This window comes from Anolis carolinensis, chromosome 2 (genome assembly GCF_035594765.1).
Source record: "Anolis carolinensis isolate JA03-04 chromosome 2, rAnoCar3.1.pri, whole genome shotgun sequence".
NCBI lineage: Eukaryota > Metazoa > Chordata > Lepidosauria > Squamata > Dactyloidae > Anolis > Anolis carolinensis.
In genome coordinates, this window is record NC_085842.1 from 138,212,719 (window position 1) to 138,237,463 (window position 24,745).

Here is a 24,745-nt window from a genome sequence, read left to right on the forward strand (position 1 = left end):
TAGAACTGGGCATTAATCTGTATAAGATAAGAATCCTATGCATGTAGAGAAGGAATAATTTCCCCTCCCCCCGCACACTTGAGTGAGAGAGCTAGAAAAAATCTTCCAGAGAATTGTTTCAGTAATGCAAAAGGTTTCAAAGGGGAGGGACTAACAATCCCAATAGTACCACAAGTGTCACATGAATTTAGGCCATGGCTGGTGTCTCATTTATTAAATGGGATATGCATTACGTACATCTCTTTGAATGTTTAGCTGTCCTGTTGAAACAGTTGCCACTAGGTCCTCATGAGCAGCAAGTAATTTTACCTGGCATAAAGGTAAAAGGGAGATGATTGAGAGTTCTGTACATTTTTCATTGATTTTAACTCTTCCAAAAAACTGAATTTGGTAATATACAAAATTGTATACTGATCACTTTAGGGCCTAAAGTTTTTTCATATTTCTGCTGACTGAAGAAAGTGTGACCATAAAAAATTTCTAGAAAAGATGCTGTATTTCACACAGGAGGAAAAAATATTTCTAGTTGAAGATGAGAGAATTTTCTGAACTGAACTATAGATGTCAGAGCCATTACTGAAAATTGTGGGTGACAAAATATTTGTTTGGATCCTTATTGTGCCCTCGGAGAGATAGGGTGGGTTACAAATAAAGCTGTTGTTGTTGTTGTTGTTGTTGTTGTTATTATTATTGTTATTATTATTGCTGCTGCTGCTACTAGACAGAGATGAACTGTGTATTTGTTGCTTTCTGCTTGACCTTCAATCATAGTTTTTTTTAAAGTATGCAAAAAGTTATTCAAAAACTTTAACTGCTCAGAGAAAAGGCTGAATTAACTAGCAGTTCTAGTGCCCAGAGAGACCCAGACCAATTAATGTACAAACACAAAGAAACTACCAGGTAATTCAAATTATTCCAACATTGTAAGATTATCAAATTAAGGGTGTTATTTCTTCCAGCTCTGTTGCCAATGTTTTCTCTCTTCCTGATGCAAATATTGAAAGTCAAGGTTCTCCACTATTTCCTTGGCTGTCTGGCTTTTTCTGGGGGAATCTCGAGCGATGAATAAAAGCACAATTTAACAATGGTAGGGCTTTCTGGTGTGGGTTGTTTTGTTTTCAAATCCTTTTTCATAATATGTCAAAGTACTGATCAATTTATTTTTAGAAAATGGGTCTGTTGGTGTAAGTTACAATTTCTATCTTCTTGCACCCATACCAAAATATTATGCCTTCCATCAGTAAAGCTGCTACTTCTATAAACAATGAGTTTTAGACCCCTCCCCCTCTCTTTCTGTGTCTCAATTTTAAAATAACCATATGCAAACATCTTAGGGGATACACTAAAATAATATTTTTACTTAGAAAAAAATCTATTACTCTGGAAGTGCAATTTGAAATCCGGAACTTGTTCTACATCACAAGCAACTCTCCACAGTAAACAGCTCTTATATCATAAACATCCCAGAGAAAGATTAGAACTTCAAGTGGGACATAAGCGCAGGAAGAGCAGGTCAACTTCCAGCCCAGTCAAAACCGATTAGCTGTGCTAAAAATATACAAAAACTCCATTGTGTGGGAGCAAAGGTTGGGGATTGCATATCATACTTTTCACAGTCTCTGAAAGCTCAGAAATGCAATTTAACTAGCAATTAAAGCTGTGTTTTCCTCTTTTGTCTACAGACAATGTTTTAACATCTTGTAGGTGCAAAAGCCACAGACAACAAGCTCTTTTCAACCTTTCATCTCAAAGCAGCCATCAATCAACTTTCCTTAGAAGATCACACCAAATTGTGAAAAATGTGTTCTGGTCACATTCTGTTTTCAATTTAAATCTTTTGAGTAGTGTTCCAACTATCCATTATGAGGGCACTAGTATGGTAGGGGGCTAGAACAAAGACTTCTTGGAGTTCCTTCCATGTTAAGCATGATGATAAATAAGTAAACACAATTCAAGAAGGCTGTTTTACAGAGGCACTTCAGAAATTAGTTCAGCACCTTGTAGTTAGTCTGGAATAAAACCCTGAGTCAATTCACCACAATACTGACATGGAGGCCCCTGGCTATCCCATACCTTACAATAGGGGGCAGTATATCTCCAAATTTAAAAAACACGAGACCAGTATACAATGTGCTATGAAAGTAACTTCAGCAAGCACCAGTAGGAGGGATTTGTTCCCTCTTCACCAATGTACACTAAAAAACTACCTGCAGAGGAAGGGAAACATCTAGGACATATTTTCAACTCCAAAGAAGGGGGGGGGGTCTCCAACACTACTATGAGCGTCATGTTGGATTTAAGACAGATGTTTCCAAACATACCATAATCTATAGAATTCTACATCTTTCTTGCTTTCTTGGGGCTTTCAGGCTCTAAAAAAATTACAATAGTGTATCTAAAAAAATACATTGGTTGTGATTTTTTTTAAACTATGGATTATGTTTAGGCAATACACATTTGGAATACAATTTGGAATACATCTCTTTTTTTCCTTTCATCAACAACTTTTTTATTATAGGATTCTGCAACACTTTTGCTTGTCAAATTGTCAGACATTAATCTAGTGATTTCTATAATTAGATCCAATAAAATACTCAGAATGCTCTGATTAATAATATTTCTAGTGCTCAAGAAAAGGCGTGCCTAGATGGAAGACTACTTTCTGACTGTTCCAAGTATCACACATGAAAAGTAGAATGTTAGTAGTGCCATAATAATATGGCTGTTGTAGCAAATATTTTTTGTACTGGCTAGTAGATCATCATAAAGTCAGAGGGAAATGCATGCCGTCCGCTTTATAATCTTATTATTCATGCAATTTAAAGATTAACTGAAAAAATAAAACTCCACCATCTACTCCCTGGTCATCTTTCCTTTAAATGTACACCTGGTTTTAGCATTCTTGTTGCTTCTCCACTTACATATTTAAATTTCAACAGCATCAGCAGCACTCACAAATCTATTTGAGGCCCTCTGCCAACAACTGAGTTCTTCTTACAGACACAAAAACCCTTTGATGTGGAACCCAGGGATTGAAATCATTCAGTTTTAAGATTAAACAGTATTACTTCAGAACCATAGGAAACCAAATGGCAGATTTATATGCATATCTTATTAAGTGCTTTATTACTTATTGTTTTCAGATGGTACCCACTATGATATTTCAAAAATAGGTAAAAATCTAAAGAACAGAAAAAGCAAAATACAAAATTCTAAAATGAGACTATTTCAAAGGATTATTAGAAGTTTATAAACAATTCCACATGAATTAATCCACAAATACATTCTTGGTAGAGAATGAAAGTAAGATATTTTGTAGGGAGCTGCAGTTGTCTTTTGAATGGATACTAAAATAATATATCTTCAATTAAAAATCTCATGGAGGCCTGATAACAATTTGAGGTCCTTTTTAACCCATACTAAAACCTGTATTTATCATCTAGGACTTTAGCTCTTTATTGGCAATGCCCCCCCCCCAAAAAAAATCCAAAAAACCAAGAGATGTGGAGAAAAACAAGGAAAGTTTGATATTCAGCATACCAAGCAAAGTTAATTTTGCTTGTCCTAAAGCTGTCTGGTCAGGAAATATACAAATAATACTAGATATAAAGGAATTAAAGATATAAAACCAACAAATAGAAAAAGCAGCTTAATATTTTGTAGCAATAAAGGGGGAAGAAATAATGTATGAATACACACATATAACATTCATAGTTCCTGATCACAAAGTTCTTATGCTTTGTATTAATAAACTGCTACAAACATTAAACAATTCTTATGCAGGCCATTTTTGTCAGCAAAGTTAGGAGTTCTGGGGCATATGAGTCCCAAAGTTGAGGAAAAAGGGGGAAATACATTAGTAGGAAAGAAAACGAATATAAATAAATGGAAAATGGGAAGCAGATCCAAATCAGGAGTCAGCCCTTGGAATTTAAAAAATAAAATGCAAGAGTTCATAGTTGGATCATTCAAAATAAATGCTTCTTCCTTATCACTAAAGAATCACAGTCTGATCCAAACAGTTTGTGAGAAGAGGAAAAGATGAGACTTTGAGAAAGAAAATTCACCTTAGTGTGTTTCATAAATACTTAATTGATATATATATATAATAGTTTAATAAACAATACTTCTCAATGAAAGTAAATTGAAATATTAGAAGTATTTCTCATTAGAATTACATATAATGGATCAGAATGTATTTCACATTTCATAACAATTGCATGAAATTATTGGATAGCTGTAATTTTTCCCAACCCAACCAGAACCCTCAGTTCACTGGCATTTAACCTTCCATTTTATGCTATGTTATTTGAATGTAACAATTACATGAAGCAGGAGTGGGATAGGGGAGGCAGTAGTGAACTCCACATAGAGGCGGTGATTTATAGAAGATCTTTCTTTTCTTCAGGAAATTTTCTAACACTTGGTAAAGAAATCAGGCACAATAGAACCTGTGTGTGAGGAGAATACAGTCACAATTTTGTATTAACTTATAAGGCCCTTACTAGGCAGTATGAGTATTGCAACAAAAGTGAATTACAGCAAATTGTTCTAGAAACTGCAGCATTTTACATCAAGTAGCTCCTCATGACAAGGAAGTGCAATTCAATTTAAGAACTGCCTAGTGGATCAGATCAAAAATCTATCTGGTCCATTTTTCTGTTTCATCTATGGCTGTCCAAAGATAACAGTTCTCCCTGATTACTGTCTGCTAGCAACATTGCTTCCAATCACAAGTATTCTATTTAGCTAACCAACTTACAAAACTACAGTAGAGTCTCACTTATCCAACATAAACAGGCCAGCAGAACGTTGGATAAGCGAATATGTTGGATAATAAGGAGGGATTAAGGAAAAGCCTATTAAACATCAAATTAGGTTATGATTTTACAAATTAAGCACCAAAACATTGTGTTATACAACAAATTTGACAGAAAAGTAGTTCAACATGCGGTAATGCTAAGTAGTAATTACTGTATTTACAAATTTAGCACCAAAATATCACAATGTACTGAAAACATTGACTACAAAAATGCGTTGGATAATCCAGAACGTTGGATAAGCGAGTGTTGGATAAGTGAGACTCTACTGTATTGATAAATTATACGTCACAACCTCTGAGGATGCCTGCCATAGATGTGGGTGAAATGTCAGGAGAGAATGCTTCTGGAATATGGCCATACAGCCCGGAAAGCATACAAGAACCCATTTATAAATTGGTTAAATTGCCTTTTATAGCTAGCTAGACACTGCTGTTGTGGCATCCTGCAGCAGCAAATTACATAAATTAATATGGAGATTATGACATTATTTTCTCCCTAGCAATACTGAAGTGGAAATTTATAATAAGCTAGTTATTCAACTTACAGTAGAAAAATTTAAATAGGGTGGTATTTTTTTCTTTCAGAACTTGATAAAGCACGTGGTGGTATGACTGGTCCCCTTTAACAAGTTGACTCAAGGGTCGAAGGTCCTGAAGGTATCCTGAAATTTGTCGCTTGTGACAAAAGTGCTTCCCTCTTCCACTTACATGCTCAAAAAAACAATGTATTTTACATTATCTGGATCGGTTTGGTAGGCACTCCTTTTCTCAGACTATTCTTAGGGGAAAAAAACTCTGGGATCAATAACCAATTCCCCTTTAGTTATGGTACAAATTGGCACAGGGCCTCTTAACTCTCAAGAAGCCTAGTTCTTCCTGCCACAGTATCACATAATGCATTTAGAACTTGCAAGGCTGCCAATTCATAGTTTGAATTTTGTTAAAGCAACAGCTGCTGAAATTCTCAGCTTACATTTAACAAGTGATAGCTTCGAAAAGCAAATTTTAAGAAGCAAAGATTCAAACTATGTCAGCATATAGGAATGATTTTAACTTGTAGTTTTACAGAAATATAAATATACAGTTTTACATTAATACAATATTGTACAACTCAATCTTGCGTTGATTTTTTTCTTATTCATATTGAAATGAAATTAATATGAATATAGAGACTATTTTTGCCTGAAAGGGGTTCCTATACTAGACCATTTGGCGCTGTTGCCACCTTTTTTCTCCCTTTTGGTTTTCTCCCTCCCCCTTTAAAATTTTATGTTGTTTTTAGTCAGTTGTAAATGAATAGAGTACTTCCAACTTACATAGGTTTTAACGGAACTGTTAGAGTCACCTGATAGATGTCCTAAGTTAGGTGGGGCACTTGATTAGAAGAAGGCAGGCCTGACAAGGGGCTAGGTCACTACGTAATTCCCTAGGTAGAAACTGATTAGTATATTGAAGGTTTTGGAAAGTGTATGAGAGGAAGAGGACGTAAATAAGAGTTTTTGGTTGGAAGTTTAAACGTTGATCGTTGGCGGGAAGTTAGTTAGGTAGAACAAAAGTGAAGGTTCTATGAAGGTTGATTTCTGGGAAAGAAATTAGTTCTATTCCGAAAGTCTAGGGAAGGCTAGTAGAAAATGAATCAGACAGACATATATGGGAATTACGAAATGTCCCGGCTGTGTCATCTTATGGGCAGGTCTTTTAGTCTCGTCCTCTCACAACTAGTAACTCTGAATGAGAAAATAGATCACCTCCTTAAAGGGATCTCGTTGCTAGTAAAAAAAACTCCACACAGCATGACGCCCCTGGGGAGGAGAATATTATTGGTTATAACTCAACGGAGGTCAGCTGGCCCTCAGATTTGGCTGGTGAGGGAGAGATTGGGCAATAAAAGTGTAGCAAGGAAGCAAAATTAGACAATGGGGAAATTGAGGGAAGTGAAGATCCTTTTGGTGAACAATATGGGTAGGGAAGGGATGGGAATAGGGATTCAGACTTGGGAGCGTCGAAGCAGATTATGAACACTCCGCTGGGGATGGACTTTCCTCCTTCGTACGCAGGGTGCCATTATGACCATCTTTTTCAAACGGAACAACTGGCACTTGAACCATTGTCAGTGGTTCTGAAATAACCTCAGCTAGTTCCTTCAATATTCTTGGATGTAACGAATTCAAGTCCCCAGGGCCAGATCAGCTACATCCAAGAGTATTGAAGGAACTAGCTGTGGTTGTTTCAGAACCACTGACAATTATCTTCGAGAGTTCTTGGAGAACAGGAGAAGTCCCGGAAGATTGGAGGAGGGCAAATGTGGTCCCTATCTTCAAGAAGGGAAAGAAGAATGACCCAAACAATTAGAGTCTGGTCAGCCTCACGTCGATACCAGGCAAGATTCTGGAAAAGATCATTAAGGAAGTGGTCTGCAAACACTTAGAAACAAATGCAGTCAGTGCTAATAGTCGACACGGATTTACCAAAAACAAGTCATGCCAGACTAATCTGATCTCTTTTTTCGATAGAGTTACGAGTTGGGTCGATACAGGGAATGCCGTGGATGTAGCGTACCTAGATTTCAGTAAGGCCTTCGACAAAGTCCCCCACGACCTTCTGGCAAACCAACTAGTAAAATGTGGGCTAGACAAAACTACGGTTAGGTGGATCTGTAATTGGCTAAGCGAACGAACCCAAAGGGTGCTCACCAATGCGTCGTCTTCATCATGGAAAGAAGTGACAAGTGGAGTGCCGCAGGGCTCCGTCCTGGGCCCGGTTCTGTTCAACATCTTTATTAACGACTTTGATGAAGGGTTAGAAGGCACGATCATCAAGTTTGCAGACGACACCAAACTGGGAGGGATAGCTAACACTCCAGAAGACAGGAGCAGAATTCAAAACGATTTTGACAGACTAGAGAGATGGGCCGAAACTAACAAAATGAAGTTCAATAGGGACAAATGCAAGATACTTCACTTCAGCAGAAAAAATGGAATGCAAAGATACAGAATGGGGGACGCCTGGCTAGACAGCAGTACATGTGAAAAAGATCTTGGAGTCCTTGTGGACAACAAGTTAAACATGAGCCAGCAATGTGATGCGGCTGCTAAGAAAGCCAATGGGATTTTGGCCTGCATCAATAGGGGTATAGCGTCTAGATCCAGGGAAGTTCTGCTCCCCCTCTATTCTGCCTTGGTCAGACCACACCTGGAATACTGTGTCCAATTCTGGGCACCACAGTTGAAGGGAGATGTTGACAAGCTGGAATGCGTCCAGAGGAGGGCAACTAAAATGATCAAAGGTCTGGAGAACAAGCCCTATGAGGAGAGGCTTAAAGAACTGGGCATGTTTAGCCTGCAGAAGAGAAGGCTAAGAGGAGACATGATAGCCATGTACAAATATGTGAGGGGAAGTCATAGGGAGGAGGGAGCAAGCTTGTTTTCTGCTGCCCTGCAGACTAAGACACGGAACAATGGCTTCAAACTACAGGAAAGGAGATTCCACCTGAACATCAGGAAGAACTTCCTGACTGTGAGAGCTGTTTGGCAGTGGAACTCTCTGCCCCGGACTGTGGTGGAGGCTCCTTCCTTGGAGGTGCTCTGAATGCGATTTCCTGCTTCTTGGCAGGGGGTTGGACTGGATGGCCCATGATGTCTCTTCCAACTCTACTATTCTATGATTCTATGATTCTATGATTCTATTAGAGACTATCAATTGAACAGGGGTAGATGGACCTCGAAAAGAGCGATCCAGAGGTCCGTGGCCCAAATTCTTTCAAGAAGCCTGACAGAAGTCAAGATTAAGACCATCACTTGGCTTTACAAGGACTTCCAATCTCATGATCACTCGACACGCTTTATCACCACTTTCGAGGATAAGTTTATAATAGATGAACTATGGGCTCTCAAGTTTTGGCTGAATTCATTGGGTATCAAAATCAGAAGAGTAATTGTGGACCCCTTCATCCGTCCTCTAATGGCCAACCTGTCTTTACATGCTCAAGCCCCCACTAGGCCCAGAGATAACAGGATGCCTAATCCTCTGTGTAGGTCCTCTCCCCCGGTAAATTCTTACTCAGATATTTCTGCCCAACCCTTTTCCGTACACTGCCTGTAATCCTTGTCTTCCACTACTTTATTAAGCTGCTTCGAGAGATCTCCCCCCTCTGATAGGCTCCATTTGCCCCCTTCTCTAGATACTAATCTAGATGGAAATTCTTGCAGCCTTTTGGATTTAGGGATCTGACCAAGCACGGTCTAGAGCCGCTATTAGGGCCTACTCCGTGGCGTTGCAGGCAGCCAGGAAGGTTTTCTCGACTGCCCGCATCGCATCTGCAACAAACAGATCTTCAGAGCTGTTTTGGGTTGTTGGGGAGCTCCTCCACTCTCCTCAGGCTGCGGGGGGGCACCTGACAACTCGGCAACTCGGTGTAGCGAGTTTGCTCATCATTTTGCAGACAAAGTCGCTCAGATTCGTTTTGACTTGGATGCTGGTTTTGGTGCAATGCCAGGGAAGGTAACCGAGGCATCTGTCTGTTCGAGCTTGTGGGATTCGTTTCAGCTTGTGCAGCCTGATGACATGGACAAGATCCTTGGAGCGGTGAGGGTGACCACCTGTGCCCTTGACCCTTGCCTATCTGGCTCTTAAAACAGGCCAGTGGTGGGTTAGTAGATTGGTTTGTGAAGATAATTAACGCCTCTTTGGAGCAGGGTAAATTTCCATCTTGCCTAAAACAAGCTATAGTGAGGCCAGTCTTGAAGAAGGCCTCTTTGGATTCGACCAACCTAAGTAATTACAGACCAATCTCTAACCTTCCTTTTTTGGGCAAGGTCTTGGAGCGGGTGGTTGCTTCTCAGCTCCAGGGATTCTTGGAAGATACTGATTTTCTGGACCATTCGCAGTCTGGCTTGAGACCTGGTTACAGTACCGAGACGGCTTTGGTCGCCTTGGTGGATGACCTCCGCAGAGAACTGGGCAGGGGAAGTGTGACCCTACTGGTTCTCTTGGACATCTCAGCGGCTTTCAATACCATCGACCATGGTATCCTGCTGGGACGGCTCTCCGGGATGGGCCTTGGGGGTACTGCTCTGCAGTGGCTTCAGTCCTTCCTAGAGAGTCGCTATCAGTTGGTGAAGGTGGGGGACTCCTGCTTGGGCCCCTGGCCATTGACCTGTGGGGTCCCGCAAGGTTCTGTTTTGTCCCCCATGCTCTTTAATATCTACATGAAACCGTTGGGTAAGGTCATCCAGAGTTTTGGAGTTCGGTGCCATCTGGGTGGCGGATGACACCCAACTCTACTACTCTTTTCCATCTAAATCCAAGGAAGCCCCTGGGATACTGAACCAGTGTCTGGCCGCTGTGTTGGTCTGGATGAGGGCGAACAAGCTGAGACTTAATCCTGAAAAGACAGATGTCCTCCAGGTCAGTCGTACGTCTGATAGGGGCAAAGGGTGGCAACTTGTGCTTGACGGGGTCGCACTCCCCCTGAAGGCGCAGGTCCGCAGCTTGGGGGTCCTCCTGGACTAGTAAGATCGACCTGTAGCCTTTCCATTAATAGTCCCGTATGTACGCCCCTAGCACTTTTGATGGCTATGACAATTCAGATAACCACCCCTCCCTAATGATACCGACATAACTAGCACTTTTGGCCCAGTTTCCTCTGGACCTTATCCAGGATTTTATCATTATGTTTTGTATGTGATTTTTTATGACTTGTTTTATTGCTTGTTTTTATATTGTTGACGGGCTTGGCCCCATGTAAGCCGCCCCAAGTCCCTTCAGGGAGATGGGGCGGGGTATAAAAATAAAATTATTATTATTATTATTATTATTATTATTATTATTATTATTATTATTATTATTATTATTATTATTATTCTACTTTTGTTTTGATCACAAATCTGGAAAAATCAAAGGTAATTTTTCTCTGATTGAGTGAGACAGGATACCATTAAGTAAATGTAAAGGTTTCCCCTGATGTTAAGTCCAGTCATGTCTGACTCTGGGGGTTGGTGCTCATCTCCATTTCTAAGCCGGCGTTGTCCGTAGACACCTCCAAGGTCTTGTGGCCGGCATGACTGCATGGAGCGCCATTACCTTCCCGCTGGAGCGGTAACTATTGATCTACTCACATGTTTTCGAACTGCTAGGTTGGCAAGAGCTGGAGCTAACAGCAGCTGCTCACGCCGCTCCTGGGTTTTGATCCTGGGACCTTTCGGTCTGCAAGTTCAGCAGCTCAGCGCTTTAACGTACTTCGCCACTGGGGCTCCAAGGATACCATTAACAGGTATGAAAATAGCATCATGACTTTAAAGATTACAAACAGTTGAGATACAGTGTTCCCTAATTTGTGGGTGAGCTACAATCCCTCTGGGATTATCAAATTGAGAGGACAAGCTAAGATCTCTCAGTTAGTTCACCGCCCTAAAATAAATTGTAGGGACTGCACAATCCTGAAGGATCCAAACATCACCTCAGGCAACTATAGTTTAACCCAGAATAAGTCTGGAAATCCAAGAGTTTTTCTGGGTAAAAAAAGATGTGATCACCTGGGAAGATGCGGACCTTTCAGGAATGGGGTATGGAGCACATAGAAACTGTCTCTCAGGATCACCATGCACGACCCCAGGGGGCAGTCCCCACAGCCATCCTGTCTCTTACAGGCTCAGGCAACCCTCAGAGGTGAGATGGCAGTGTCATCCTCTCCTCCCTGACCCTTGTTTCAGTGTTTAAAAATCCAGAAAAACCTCCTTACTGAGTCTGGAGGCTACTGCTTGCTCCATGGCGGGTCTATATAACGTGATGGAGAAGTGAAGATGGAATTCCCCCCAAAGCTAAAATGGAGGGCAGGGGGCCGTGGAGCTGTGCCTACCTGTGCCGAGATCGGGATGGAGTTGAGCTAGGTGAGTGGGCAAGAAGCTGGACCTCCAATTAAACAGATAATGTAGAGTGTTCAAAGAAATATGTGATTTCAAATACTTCTTTGAAAACTGTGAAATACTACGTTGTCTATTTTCCTCATGACAGCAGATGACTGGACAGAAATAATCAACTAATCCTGAAGAAGATTAAACGTTGTGTGAATTGCATTTACATAGGTTACAAATACTATAAAGTAAATAAATAATGCTATTGTAACACTGATTAGTACAAGAATATTCACCTTACAATTATATCAAAATACATCTTAAAATTGTACATGCAGGGAGTCAAAATCCAGGATAAATCTGCAGAGCACTGTAATAAGAACAAAACTTAGACAAAATGTGTATACATGTGTGTCCATATGCGGGGTCATAATTAGCCATTTGAAAACCTAGAAATGGCAGCTGGAATAGTGAAGGATTTATTGCTTCTATGTTCTACAGCAAAATGTGCTGCATGTGAAATTAGATTTCAAAGAATCATTGTCAAAATAATATGCTACAAGTGGATCATGATGTCAAGAACTGAGGTCACAGGCCAGTTGAGGAAGAACATGGGGTCGAAGGTTCCCTGCCCTTGTCTATAGTAACTCCATTCTGAGTTGTAAAGGATATCAAGGGCCTTAGTAGTTAAAGTTGATTTTTGCTACACTAATATCAAGACGCTGTTATGTTTTAAAATGTATCTCACACCTAAATATTGGTATTTCAGAGGTATCTGAAATCTGACAAAATAATTGTTCTCTGCAGCCTTACAAATCTGTAGCTTTTTCTAAAAAAACAGTATTAAAAACAATTCATAGATGGCATTTATCCACCACTAATTTGCACAAAAATAACTGTGGTTAAGTTAATAAGTGTTGGAGGAAAGTGTGGCTGAAAAGAAATACCTGAACTTTCTGTCCAAATGTTAAATCTTTCTAGTAGGAAGAATTCAAAAGATAAAGTAAAATAACAACACAAGCTATAACTGTGGAAGTTACAAGAGCAGAGATAGCTAAAACTTGATAGAATGCCCAGGGTCTCACATCGATATCAGAATACTGTCAGTTGCACTTGCAGAAAACATTTTTGCCTGAGGCGAGAAGAAATAAAAGAAGGAAAACTCTGTAGCAGCTTGTTAGATACAGTAGAGTCTCACTTATCCAACACTCGCTTATCCAACATTCTGGATTATCCAACGCATTTTTGTAGTCAATGTTTTCAATATATCATGATATTTTGGTGCTAAATTCGTAAATACAGTAATTACTGCATAGCATTACTACGTATTGAACTACTTTTTCTGTCAAATTTGTTGTATAACATGATGTTTTGGTGCTTAATTTGTAAAATCATAACCTATTTTTATGTTTAATGGGCTTTTTCTTAATCTCTCCTTATTATCCAACATATTAGCTTATCCAATGTTCTGCGGCCCGTTTAGGTTGGATAAGTGAGACTCTACTGTATTTATAATGTATATTCAAGGGCTGAATGGTACCTCCATCTGATTATTTGGATTACTGGTGTAGCAGATATTCATATATTATAAAAATAGAACTAGTAATAAGCTTTACATAGATAGATATTATTTATAGTTGATTTGATAGTGTATGACTATATTTGACACACTGTTGCAAAATGTGATTAATTTTGGGAGGCAGAATAAAGTATTAAAATTAATAAAATAACTGGGATTCTTAGAGTAATTGATGGTTTTCCACTTCAATTCTGCTGATCGTATCTTTTTAGGAAGCTCAAGGAGAGAACATCTATATATATAAAAGAGTGATGGAATCAGGGCACCGGACAAAACAACAAAACTACAGGCCCCCTAACCTCGAAATTTGACAACACAACCCATCATCCATGGCTCTAGGTTGATACAACAAAAACAAAAGAAAAATAAAGTCCTAATTAGAGGGACAGGAATTACAGTAGAGTCTCACTTATCCAACACTCGCTAGTCCAACGTTCTGGATTATCCAACGCATTTTTATAGTCAATGTTTTCAATATATCGTGATATTTTGGTGCTAAATTCATAAATACAGTAATTACTACATAGCATTACTACGTATTGAACTACTTTTTCTGCCAAATTTGTTGTCTAACATGATGTTTTGGTGCTTAATTTGTAAAATCATAACCTATTTTTATGTTTAATGGGCTTTTTCTTAATCTCTCCTTATTATCCAACATATTCACTTATCCAACATTTTGCCGGCCCGTTTAGGTTGGATAAGTGAGACTCTACTGTATTAGTATTGAGAGGCTGGGCGGCCATCTGTTGGGAGTGCTTGGATTGTGTCCTGCATGGCAGAATTGGGTTGGACTGGATAGCCTTTAGGGGTGTCTTCTAACTGTCTGATGGTATGATTCAATGTGTATTATTATTGTGCAGATATTGGATGGCCATCTGTCAGGAATGGTTGGATTGTGTCCTCCTGCATGATATAAGGAAGTTGAACTGGATGATCCTTAGGGTTATCTGCTAACCTTAGGATTGTATGATATTCTTCTTCTTCTTCTTCTTCTTATTATTATTATTATTATTGAGAGGCTTGCTGGCCATCTGTTGGGAGTGTTTGGATTGTATCATCCAATGGCAGAGTTGGGTTGCACTGGATGGCCTTTAGGGGTCTCTCCTGTCTGATTCTATGATTCGATTTGTATTATTATTGTGTAGATCTTGGATGGCCATCTGTTAGGAGTGCTTGATTTGTGTTGTCCTGCATAGTAGAAGGAAGTTGAACTGGATGATCCTTAGGGGTGTCTCCTAACCTTATGATTGTATGATATTATTATTATTATTATTATTATTATTATTATTGAGAGGCTGGGTGGCCATCTGTTGGGCGTGCTTGGATTGTGTCCTCCATGGCAGATTTGGGTTGGACTGGATTACCAGAGTATGCAACATTCGCTTATCCAGTGTTCTGGATTATCCAACGTAGTCTGCCTTTTAGTAGTCAATGTTTTTGTAGTCAATGTTTTAAATTCATTGTGATATTTTGGTGCTAAATTTGTAAATACAGTAATTACAACATAGCATTACTATTGAACTACTTTTTCTGTCAAATTTGTTGTATAACATGATGTTTGGTGCTTAATTGTCAGGGTATTGTGAATTGTGTGAAATGTTAAAATCAATCTAGGCTGTTTGGAATGTCTTCTGTATGAGTTTTGGCAAGGCATTTCAGCAGTGGAGGAGTTAAAAAGAGCCTGCTTTGATTGATGTAACACAGGACCAATGGGGTCAAGTCTAATTGACCGGGACTTCCTACATGATCTGTGGAATGCAGGGGAGTGGTGTTGTTCGGCGTGAGCGTTCTCAGAAGATGGCCGGGGAATGTTTATGCTCCGTAGCGTTCTCAGAAGATGGAAGGGGACTGTTTATGCTCCGTAGCCGAGAAGACACTGCCATGTGTCTAGGACTTATTGCTAATGAGTGCTACTGTATATAGTAATGTAAATAAAGATTAAGTACCGTTGGATTCAACTGAATATTCGATTGCTGGCGTTTTGTTGACCAGTGCTGATTCTCCGTATGAGAAGGCAGCCTAGTGAAGGAGGGATCGGTGAGACCAGGATGATGATTTTGGAACCCACTCTGCATGGCAAGCAGAGTCTCTCTCATCATCCCTCCGACATTAATTTGTATAATCATTACGTAATTTGATGTTTAATAGGCTTTTTCTGAATCCCTTCTTATTATCCAACATATTCACTTATCCAACGTTCTGCCGGCCTGTTTATGTTAGATAAGTGAGACTCTGCTGTATATTTATAATCTTATATTATAAGATAATATAATATAGAACTGGATTATATGAGGCCCCTTCTACACAGCTGTATAAAATGCACACTGAAGTGAATTATCTGGCAGTGTGGACTCAAGATAATCCAGTTCAAAGCAGATAATATAAGATTATAAATGGGTAATGTAGCTGTGTGGAAGGGCCTTGAGTCTACACTGCCATATAATCCAGTTAAAATCAGATAACCTGTGGAAAAGGCCTAAGTGAGGCCTAACTGTGCCAGTCCCCTGGGCTGAGTAGGTTGCTAGGAGACCAAGTGGGCGGAGCTTAGCCCTCTAAATGGCAGCAATTGGATAAAAACAAATAATTCCTGTCCCTCTAATTAGGACTTTATTTTTCTTTTGTTTTTGTTGTATCAACCTAGAGCCGTGGATGATGAGTTGTGTTGTCAAATTTCGAGGTTGGGGGGCCTGTAGTTTTGTTGTTTTGTGTCCGATGCCCTGATTCCACCACTCTTTTACATATATATAGATAGAAACCAATATTAACCAATTCTACATTTTCATAGAATCCTAGATTTGGAGAGGACCCCCAAGGGCCATCTAGTCAAACCCCCTTTTTCAGGCAGTAGGGCACCATCAAAACACTCCTGGCAGATGGCCATCCAGCCTCTAAACTTATTAATATGCTTCCGCTATTGAGTTGGAAGGGACCCCCAAGGGCCATTCATTTAGGGATTTCCTCCCTGCCTAGCACTGATTTACTTACTAGAAGTATCAGTCAGCCCTCCTCTTTGCAGGTTCAACAATTTATTGGAACTCTGGCTGGCTGCTGCTACGGAGGAACAAATCATTACCCCTACTGATTGGGGCTTTCTGATGCAAGCAAAATTCTGGGGAACGCCATTTAGGGCAGAGCCTTTTGGATTGTCTGCCATAGGCCTCCTCGCCTTCCCAAATGTCATTTCCCAGAGTTCTGTGCTTTCTTTCCTAGCGAACTCTGCTTTCTCCCTGCTTTCCCTCTCCTCATGGCAAGAGGCCATTAATCTAAAGAGGAAAGGCAACCTTTTTGGCTTGGCTTTGCTTCTTTGCACATAAAATAAAACTGACTTGGGAGGCTTCCGAGATTTACAAAATGTAAATGAAAAAGTATTGCGCAAGTTTTGATTCTTAAGTTTTTTAAACAAATTTGATGACTTATGAAGGCTAACAAAAATGCACACTTCTACTAGGTACAGCTTTGTACATACCATTTAATAACCGACAATTATTACTTTAGTTTGTTCTTTCTGAAAATCTCACTTTCACATTGTTTACAGCTACTTTCTAGGTGATTATGCTCCTGGAAACAGAGACCAGAACAAGGATACTAAATGACCATTATGTTCTGAATGAGCAACAAACAAATCTATGTTAAAGCTTAACTATTCAATTGAGCACCTGAGCAAGTCTTCTATTGTGCAATGCATGTTTTTTCCACATCACTCTCTTACCTGCTGGGTTCTGAGTCTTGCTGGGGTGATGATGTCCACCTGCTCCTGCCTGGGGAGGAGGACTTGTCCCTGCTTGTCCAGTACCTTGTCCTGGGCTCGTGCTGATCAGAGTTCCAGTAGGCAGAGGCTGGCCTCTCTTTAAGAGCTGCTTCTGTTCTTGTTGGCGGAAGCGTGGAGGCACCTCACGAGGCAGGTATCGGGATGCAGCTGGCTGTTGCCCATTGGCAGATGCACGCTTGCCATTGCTATTGTTAGTAATAGTGCTGGTGGAAGTACTGGTACTGGTACCGGCAGGTTGGGGCTGGCTTAAACTGGTCTTAATAGGTTCTGGCACTGTAGAGATTAAGATATTAAGACAATTTTCATCAGGGAGAGGAATTCAACATGACTCACTGAACCAGGAAAAAATCCAGACAGATGTAATCTGGACCAAGTAAATTCCCAAAATGTTTTTTATTCTAATCATAGCTCACTATAACAATATTATCATGAAGTTATCAAAGCATCTATTATACAGGGTGTTTGGGGAAAAAAACCCTCCCTATTCACCATTTAAATTAAATGGTGAATAGGGAGTTCTTTTTCAAACACCCTGTAGTGGCAAAGTATACCACAGTGGAGACCCAGGAATTTAATACCAATTCCTTGATGTTTCATTCCTTGTCATTCTTCACCCTATATTTATGGATTAGTTTGATATTTTGTAACCCCTTTTTTCAGTCTAAAAGAGCCCCCAAACAGCTTAAAATTGATTTGATATTAAAAACTATTTAAAATGTAAACAGTTCCCTGAATGTTCATCATAAAAAAGCAAAATGAAAAGAAAAACATCAAACTACTATTATAACACTGTCTTGTAAAGCATTATATTAACTTGCTATAAAGGTCATCCACATACAATGATGTATTCCCTGAGCAAACAAGAGGTGAGGAGACAGACATCTGTAGGAGGGCATTTTCTGGTTATGGCTCCAAAAGCACAAGGTCATGCTAACCAAACTCTTTCCACATGCCAAGGACACAGAGTAGAACTTCACAGTGGCAACTGACTGGATTCCTGCACATAAAAATTGTGTATCCTCCTGCATGTGTCTTTTCTGCACCCACCCACAACTGCAAGAATAAATGCATTCTGCATAGAATAACCAAATGCATATTTGTGCAAAGAGATTCTCCTCAAAATGTTAATTACAAGGAATATGAGAGCTGGTCTCCTTTTCCTCAATGCAATGTCTTGGAAAATGAGACCCTTTTTTCCCAATATGGATGAAAATATTAAGGAATATTCTTTACACGCCTACTGCTGAGGGCTTTTAAAGATTTTAGAACTGGGCCGGGGGTGGGGAATCTGTAATCAATACAAACCAATAGCAAATGGCTTTATTTTGTGTTCTATCGCTGGGAGTGGGAGAGCCAGTGTGCTGTAACAGTCTGAATCCCCCACACAGCTATGGAAACCTTGGGCTCATCCTCAGAGGATGGCAAAGCCAAAAATCCTCTGGACAAATTTTGCCAAGAAAAACACATAATAGTGGAACTTGAAGCTGCCACAGTCAGCAAAAGACAGCAAGAGCAAATAATTATACCACCTTTCTACTGATATGGGATTTAAGGTGTTGGCTTCCCCATTACCCAGAGAGCCAGCATAATATAGTAAAGCCACTGCATGATGACTCTGGAGATGAGAGTTCAAACCTTGGATATGAAAGCCCACTGGATGACCTTGGGCAAGTCTCACTCTCTCAGAGAAAGGCAAAGGAAACCCCCACTAAACATATCTTCCCAGAAAAAGCCCATGACAGGGTTGCAATAAGTCAAAAATGACCTGAGGGCACACAGCAATCTCTGTGACCCATGCAGTCAGGAACATTTTGCACATGTGACCAAGGCATAGTAAAAAAGTCATGGCTGTAGTTATTAAATCATGATTTAGTTGTAGTTCATACAATTAATTTGTCTTAAATAACAAGGTGTTTGCAAAGTTATTCTAATACAGCAAAGTACAGCGAAGACTCAGTTTTTGTCTTCATATAAACGGCACACTTCACATCTTATATGAAACTGCAAAATGCTAAGACTGTTCTTCCATTCCCTTCCCCTCTGAACTATTACAGAATAAAAATGAACCTTTGTGTTCTGCTAGGTTCACCTCAGCCCTTATCTTTTACATTCTTTTCAACTTCATTTGTAAAGCTCAAAGTGAATGTGATGCACTACATATACACTACGTTTAACACAGCCCAGGAATGTATACTCTGGGAATACAGATGAAACACTGACTTTGTTTAAACCTCTGCAGCTGCTTGAAACTAGAAACATTTCTGGGATATTTAAATGGAATGAGGCCAGAGCCAGATTCCCAACGAGGTAATATTATCCAAGAACAATGAAGTATCAAACAGAGAAAAGCTTGTATTAACATTTAAAAAACTGTAACCTACTAAGGTCAAAACACAGAGATAGATCAAATCATGAAAAAATCATGGGAAAGTAACATTACTTTTTATCCACAACTACATTAACCTGCTGATGTGGCAGTATTTTGCAGCAGGAGTTAAGATTCTGGAAACAGATGTTTGCGAAAAGACAGGTGAGGAGGGGGATTGGCCACCAATTACTTTCTTAGCATTATATGAAAAGTAAAGAAAGATCTAAAAATTAAATCTCATGGCTTCAAACCTCTTTTTTGTCTCCTTTATGTACATTATAACCTCTTGGAAAATGATATTGTGTTTGTCTGTTTAAAATGTGTGTTCCAATACACAGTTTTTAATATGGTGAATACAGCCTAACAATAGTCTAAAAAGAAAACAGGCACACATAACAATTCTGGCTAGGGTATAGAGCACAGAATCACAAAATCATCAAACTGAAATTGCTTGCTTTTTAGTGGGTCAACTGAATCTTATAATAATCTGAAGGGATTTGAAAAATATTTATCTGAAAAATATTTAAGCTCTCAGGGCTAGGAATATTTTATGCACTGAGATAGGTAACATTTTTGATGTGCAACTTTTGTTGCTGCTGTGCTTTAGGTCCCTTCTATACTGCCATGTAAAAGCCAGATTATCTGCTTGGAACTGGATTATATGGCAGTGTAGAAGGAGTTTTAAAGTCATTTCCAATTCATAGTGATTATAAGGCAAAACGATCATTGGCCGAGAGTGTATAGCTCAGTGTGTTCTCATAGCTGAGTGGGGATTCGAACCAAACAAGTTGACATCATGTATAAATCAAAGGCAGGTTTGGGAGCAAATATTAGGCATTTTAATATGACGTATGGATAAGTTGAAGGTCATTCTGCAGAGAGAGAGGAAAGCACCAATGTCAACTAAGAGGCCAGCTCCCTCTGTTCTTTGAATATTTCAGATTTAAGAATTGCATGTTTAGGTTTTCATTTAATCTGTATTTTCTCCTTGATTAATCAATAAAAGCAGCCATTGTCCACATACTGCTACTTTGCCTTCACAAACTCCAGGCCTTTGTTTCCCATTATTCAAACCAAATGTAAATCTTTCCTTTGTACAAATCTCAGATTACAATCGTCTTTTCATTGTAAAAACCATTTGTTCACAGGAGATAGTATGTCTTTAGGTTTGAAACAGAAGATACTATATGTATCCATTTCACCCCAAGTGATAGGCTTGTGTTTACAGGAAAGATATTCTAAATCTTATAAACCAGGGTTTTTAGGCAGGGAACCAACATTATAGCTGGATTAATTTTGAGACCTAGTAAGTCTTTGTTGTCTGGTTTTTCTCATTCAGACCTATTAATTTATTTATATCAGCCATGTATTCGCATCAGAGCATGATGTATATCTTAGACCTGCCCTCCAGATTTCTATCAGACATGTCACACATGTTAATCTTCCCTGAAGTAATGAGGCCAAACTCACTTGCACCAGATCCTGGCACAGATCAAGTGAAAGTCTAGCTGGGAGGGGTGCAAGTGACACAATGGAACTGGCAGCTCCAAACAAATTATCAGAATGTGGAGTGCTAGTCCGAGGGGTGAAGGGAGGGGCACACATGAACTGTCTGGCTTGGAAATTCACCAATTCCATGCACTAGCCTACAGTACAGATGACAGAAGTCACTATTTGAGAGGCATACAAGAGAAAATAGCAAGTCAGCCTTATGCTTAAATAATGAAGCACACTGAAAATAGAGAAATGTTGTGCTGCTAGAATTGCGATGAATAGCCTTGCTACTTCAAAGCCTGGCTGCTTGCTACCTAGGGGAATCTTTGGTTGGTCAGCTTCAATAGTACAGAGTAGTATTACTGCTTCAAAGCCTGGCCGCCTTCTACCAAGGTTAATCCTTTGTTGGTCTGGCTGAATTGCACTGAATAGCCTTTGAACTTCAATGCCTGGCTGTGTTATACCTAGGGGAATCCTTGTTTGATGAGCTGGCATAACACCCTCAATCAAAGAGCCACTTTGAAGCCTGGCTACTTCCTTTGTAGGGGAATCCTTGTTTGGCCAGCCTGAATTGCACTGAATAGTCTTGCATCTTAAAAGCCTGGCCGCTTTCTATATAGGGCATCCTTGCTAGGCCAGGTTGAAGCCATGAGTAGCCTCGTGGCTTCAAAGTTTTCTATCTAGGGGAAATCTTGGTTGGCCAGGTTGAATAGCACTAAATAGTCTCGGTGTGGCAAGTATGAATGCTGCAATTAGTCACCTTGATTAGCATTTAATGGCCTTGCAGCTTCAAAGTCTGGCTACTTCCTGCCTGTGGAGAATCCTTTGTTGGGAGGTGTTAGCTGGCTCTGGTTGTTTCCTTTCTGGAATTTCTCTGTTTTCAGAGTGTTTTTCTTTATTTACTGTCCTGAGTTTAGATATTATGTTTTTCTGTATGATTATACCATAGTAATTATTATATATTTTATGTATAGTCTTATATTATCTACTTAGAACTGGATTATATGAGTCCCCTTGTACACAGCTGTATAAATTCCACACTGAACTGGATTATATGTCAGTGTGGGCTCAAGATATACTAGTTCAAAGCAGATACTGTGGATTATGTGACTTGGCATTCTGGGTTATATAGATGTGTGGTAGGGCCTTGAGTCTACACTGCCATATAATTCTGTTCAAATCAGATAATCTGTATTTTATAGGCAATGTGGAAGAGGCCTAAGTGAACCCTGCCTGCTCCCCCCGGGCACCATTGTGGCTGATGGGGTTGCTATGACACGAAGTGGATGGGGCCTAAAGGGGGAGGGGCCTACCCTTCTGACTGGCAACTAGGTGAAGAATGGCTCTTCCTCCCCCTCCCCGCTTTCTAATTGAAAGTCTATGTGTTCCTGTATGTGCAAGGAGGAAGGGAAGCTGCTCCGGGCTCCCCCGTCAGCTGTAAACACAGTCACCCCCTGCAAATGCAGAGAGTAAAGGGAGTGTACCATTCAGACTGAAAAATAGATATAGGCCATCGTTTCTTTTGGGGAGAAGGGTTAAGTGAAGGACATACTGTGGATGTTTTAGTGTATTGTGGCCAAATTTGGTGGCATTTGGTCCAGTGGATTTGTTGTTAACTCGGTCCTAATTATGCATGGGAGATATATATATATATATATATATATATATATATATATATATCCACAAATACTAAAGTATTAGCCACAATTCATATTATAATTGCAAACTGTTCAGTCAGAATACCTGCTTGATGAATTTTTAAAACCCTCTGAATGGCATGGTGCATAATTATGATTTTTATGCAAGAATTTCTTTTGCTTATCTGTGGTGGTGAATATCATGAATTTATTATTTTATTGTATGACACAGCAGACAAGATAGATATGCTGGATTTCGTATATTATTATTATTATTATTATTATTATTATTATTATTATTATTATTATTATTATTGCTCATCTGCTATTATTAGTGTTAGTGTATTTTATGTGTCACCTAAGTCAATTCTTAGACACCCCTGGTATAGAGGAAGCTGGGGTAAGGGGAGATATAAGATACAAAATGGAAAGGCTAATAAGAGTCAATGAGACTTTGAGTAGAATATCAGAAGCTTTTGAAAGATAAAAGTAACCATGACACATAAGCAAAGCTCTTCATCAGTTCTCAAGAAACTGTTGCCACTGCCATTCATTTTTTTTAAAAAAAAATATGAAAGAGGCAGTATTTAAAAAGAAACATACTCCATTTGAATATCTAAACAGACAAAAACTCTGCCTTCTCTACTCATTCAGCATTTAAAAAAGTGGTGTATTTCAAGGTCTAGATTAGAGGTTATGTTAAATAATTTATTTATTGTTGCCCAAAAAGCCTACAAAATCCTCACACTCAAGCATTTCCAGTACCACCATCTTCTATAGCTACGGGTTTGCAAGAAATAATACAAAAAGAAGAGGGATAGTTTACAATATTTTTTTCACTTGGCTGTTTCCTGGTGTTTATTCTTTTACCAATTCAAATGCGAGGACAAACAACTGTACCAGCTGCTTAGTTCTTTCCAGTTCTAGGGCTGCATCTAAAACTTCTTTTGTGTGCACTTGATTGAACTCAGCTCTAATGTTAGAGAAGCATCAACTGCAGATCTTTCCCACAACTTAATTGAGGTATAATTACGTCTTGTCTGATATTGTAATCAAACAGAGTCAGCCCTGGTTAGTAGTTGAATGGGATGCTACAGAGAAAGGAAGTATCTCTTGAGTATTCCTTGCATAAGAAAACCCTATGAAAAATCCATGGGATCCCTATAAGTTAACAGATGACATGAAGAGGCATGCATACACATACCAGTCTCCCTCTTCCTCAACCCTTGGTAGTCAGGGTTTGAAATAATCCCAAAACCGTGGGGGTTCTCTTTCAGGATCCCGAGAAGTACAACTATAATTCATGAGGTTATAACTATAATTCAGAGGTTGCAGCAGAGGTCTGTCTGTTTTAACAAATCTGATGTGCCTTCAAAATATTTTGATTGTTTAAACACCTCTTGCAGATTTATGGTCAATTCTGGTAACGCAGCTATCCTTTAAGGAGCTTACAGAGCACAGCATGAATTTAATTGACTGCAGTTCCACAGGAAAAGGAATTCCAATCCAGATTTCTTCAGAGGTACTTCTATTAGAAAGGATAGCGCTTCTACTGATCAACAGATCCTACATAACCAAGAATCCAATGCATGACGCAGCAATTAAGGACGTTTTTCTATTTCCAGCAGTCATTCTGTTTTTTTTTTAGAAATTTGCAATGGCTAATATTCTCCAATACCCAAACCTTAAGTGAGTAGAGTCTCACTTATCCAACATAAACGGGCCAGCAGAACGCTGGATAAGCAAATATGTTGGATAATAAGGAGAGATTAAGGAGAAGCCTATTAAACATCAAATTAGGTTATGATTTTACAAATTAAGCACCAAAACATCATGTTATACAACAAATTTGACAGAAAAAGTAGTTCAATAGGCAGGAAATGTGACGTAGTAATTACTGTATTAACAAATTTAGCACCAAAATATCGCGATGTATTGAAAACATTGACTACAAAAATGCATTTGATATCCAGAACGTTGGATAAGCGAATGTTGGATAAGTAAGACTCTACTGTATACCCATATTTACTTGAGTTTAACAAGCCACTGAATGTAATGTGCACCTCAGTTCTGAAGGTGCACATGACCAAAAAAAAATGGATTTGCCAGTAAATGTGATACAGCCTAGGGTGCAGGCAGAACCAGTTGAGGAGGAAGATAGCATGGATGAGGCCATTTGGGAAGCCACACCCCTCCATCAGGCCTAAGCTGGCAAACTTATA

General features: G+C 39.4%; 1 protein-coding gene across 8 annotated transcripts in view; it reads right to left on the minus strand.

Moving 5' to 3' along the window:
• The window catches only part of tnrc6c (trinucleotide repeat containing adaptor 6C), a 623,926-nt gene that overhangs the window by 71,533 nt on the left and 527,648 nt on the right, over positions 1 to 24,745 (minus strand). For all 8 annotated transcript variants that reach the window (XM_062970647.1, XM_062970652.1, XM_062970650.1 and 5 more), the window contains one exon: positions 16,965 to 17,297. In XM_062970647.1, coding sequence (XP_062826717.1) covers positions 16,965 to 17,297 — 333 coding nt within the window. Of the gene's footprint in view, positions 1 to 16,964; positions 17,298 to 24,745 lie in introns of those variants that run through there.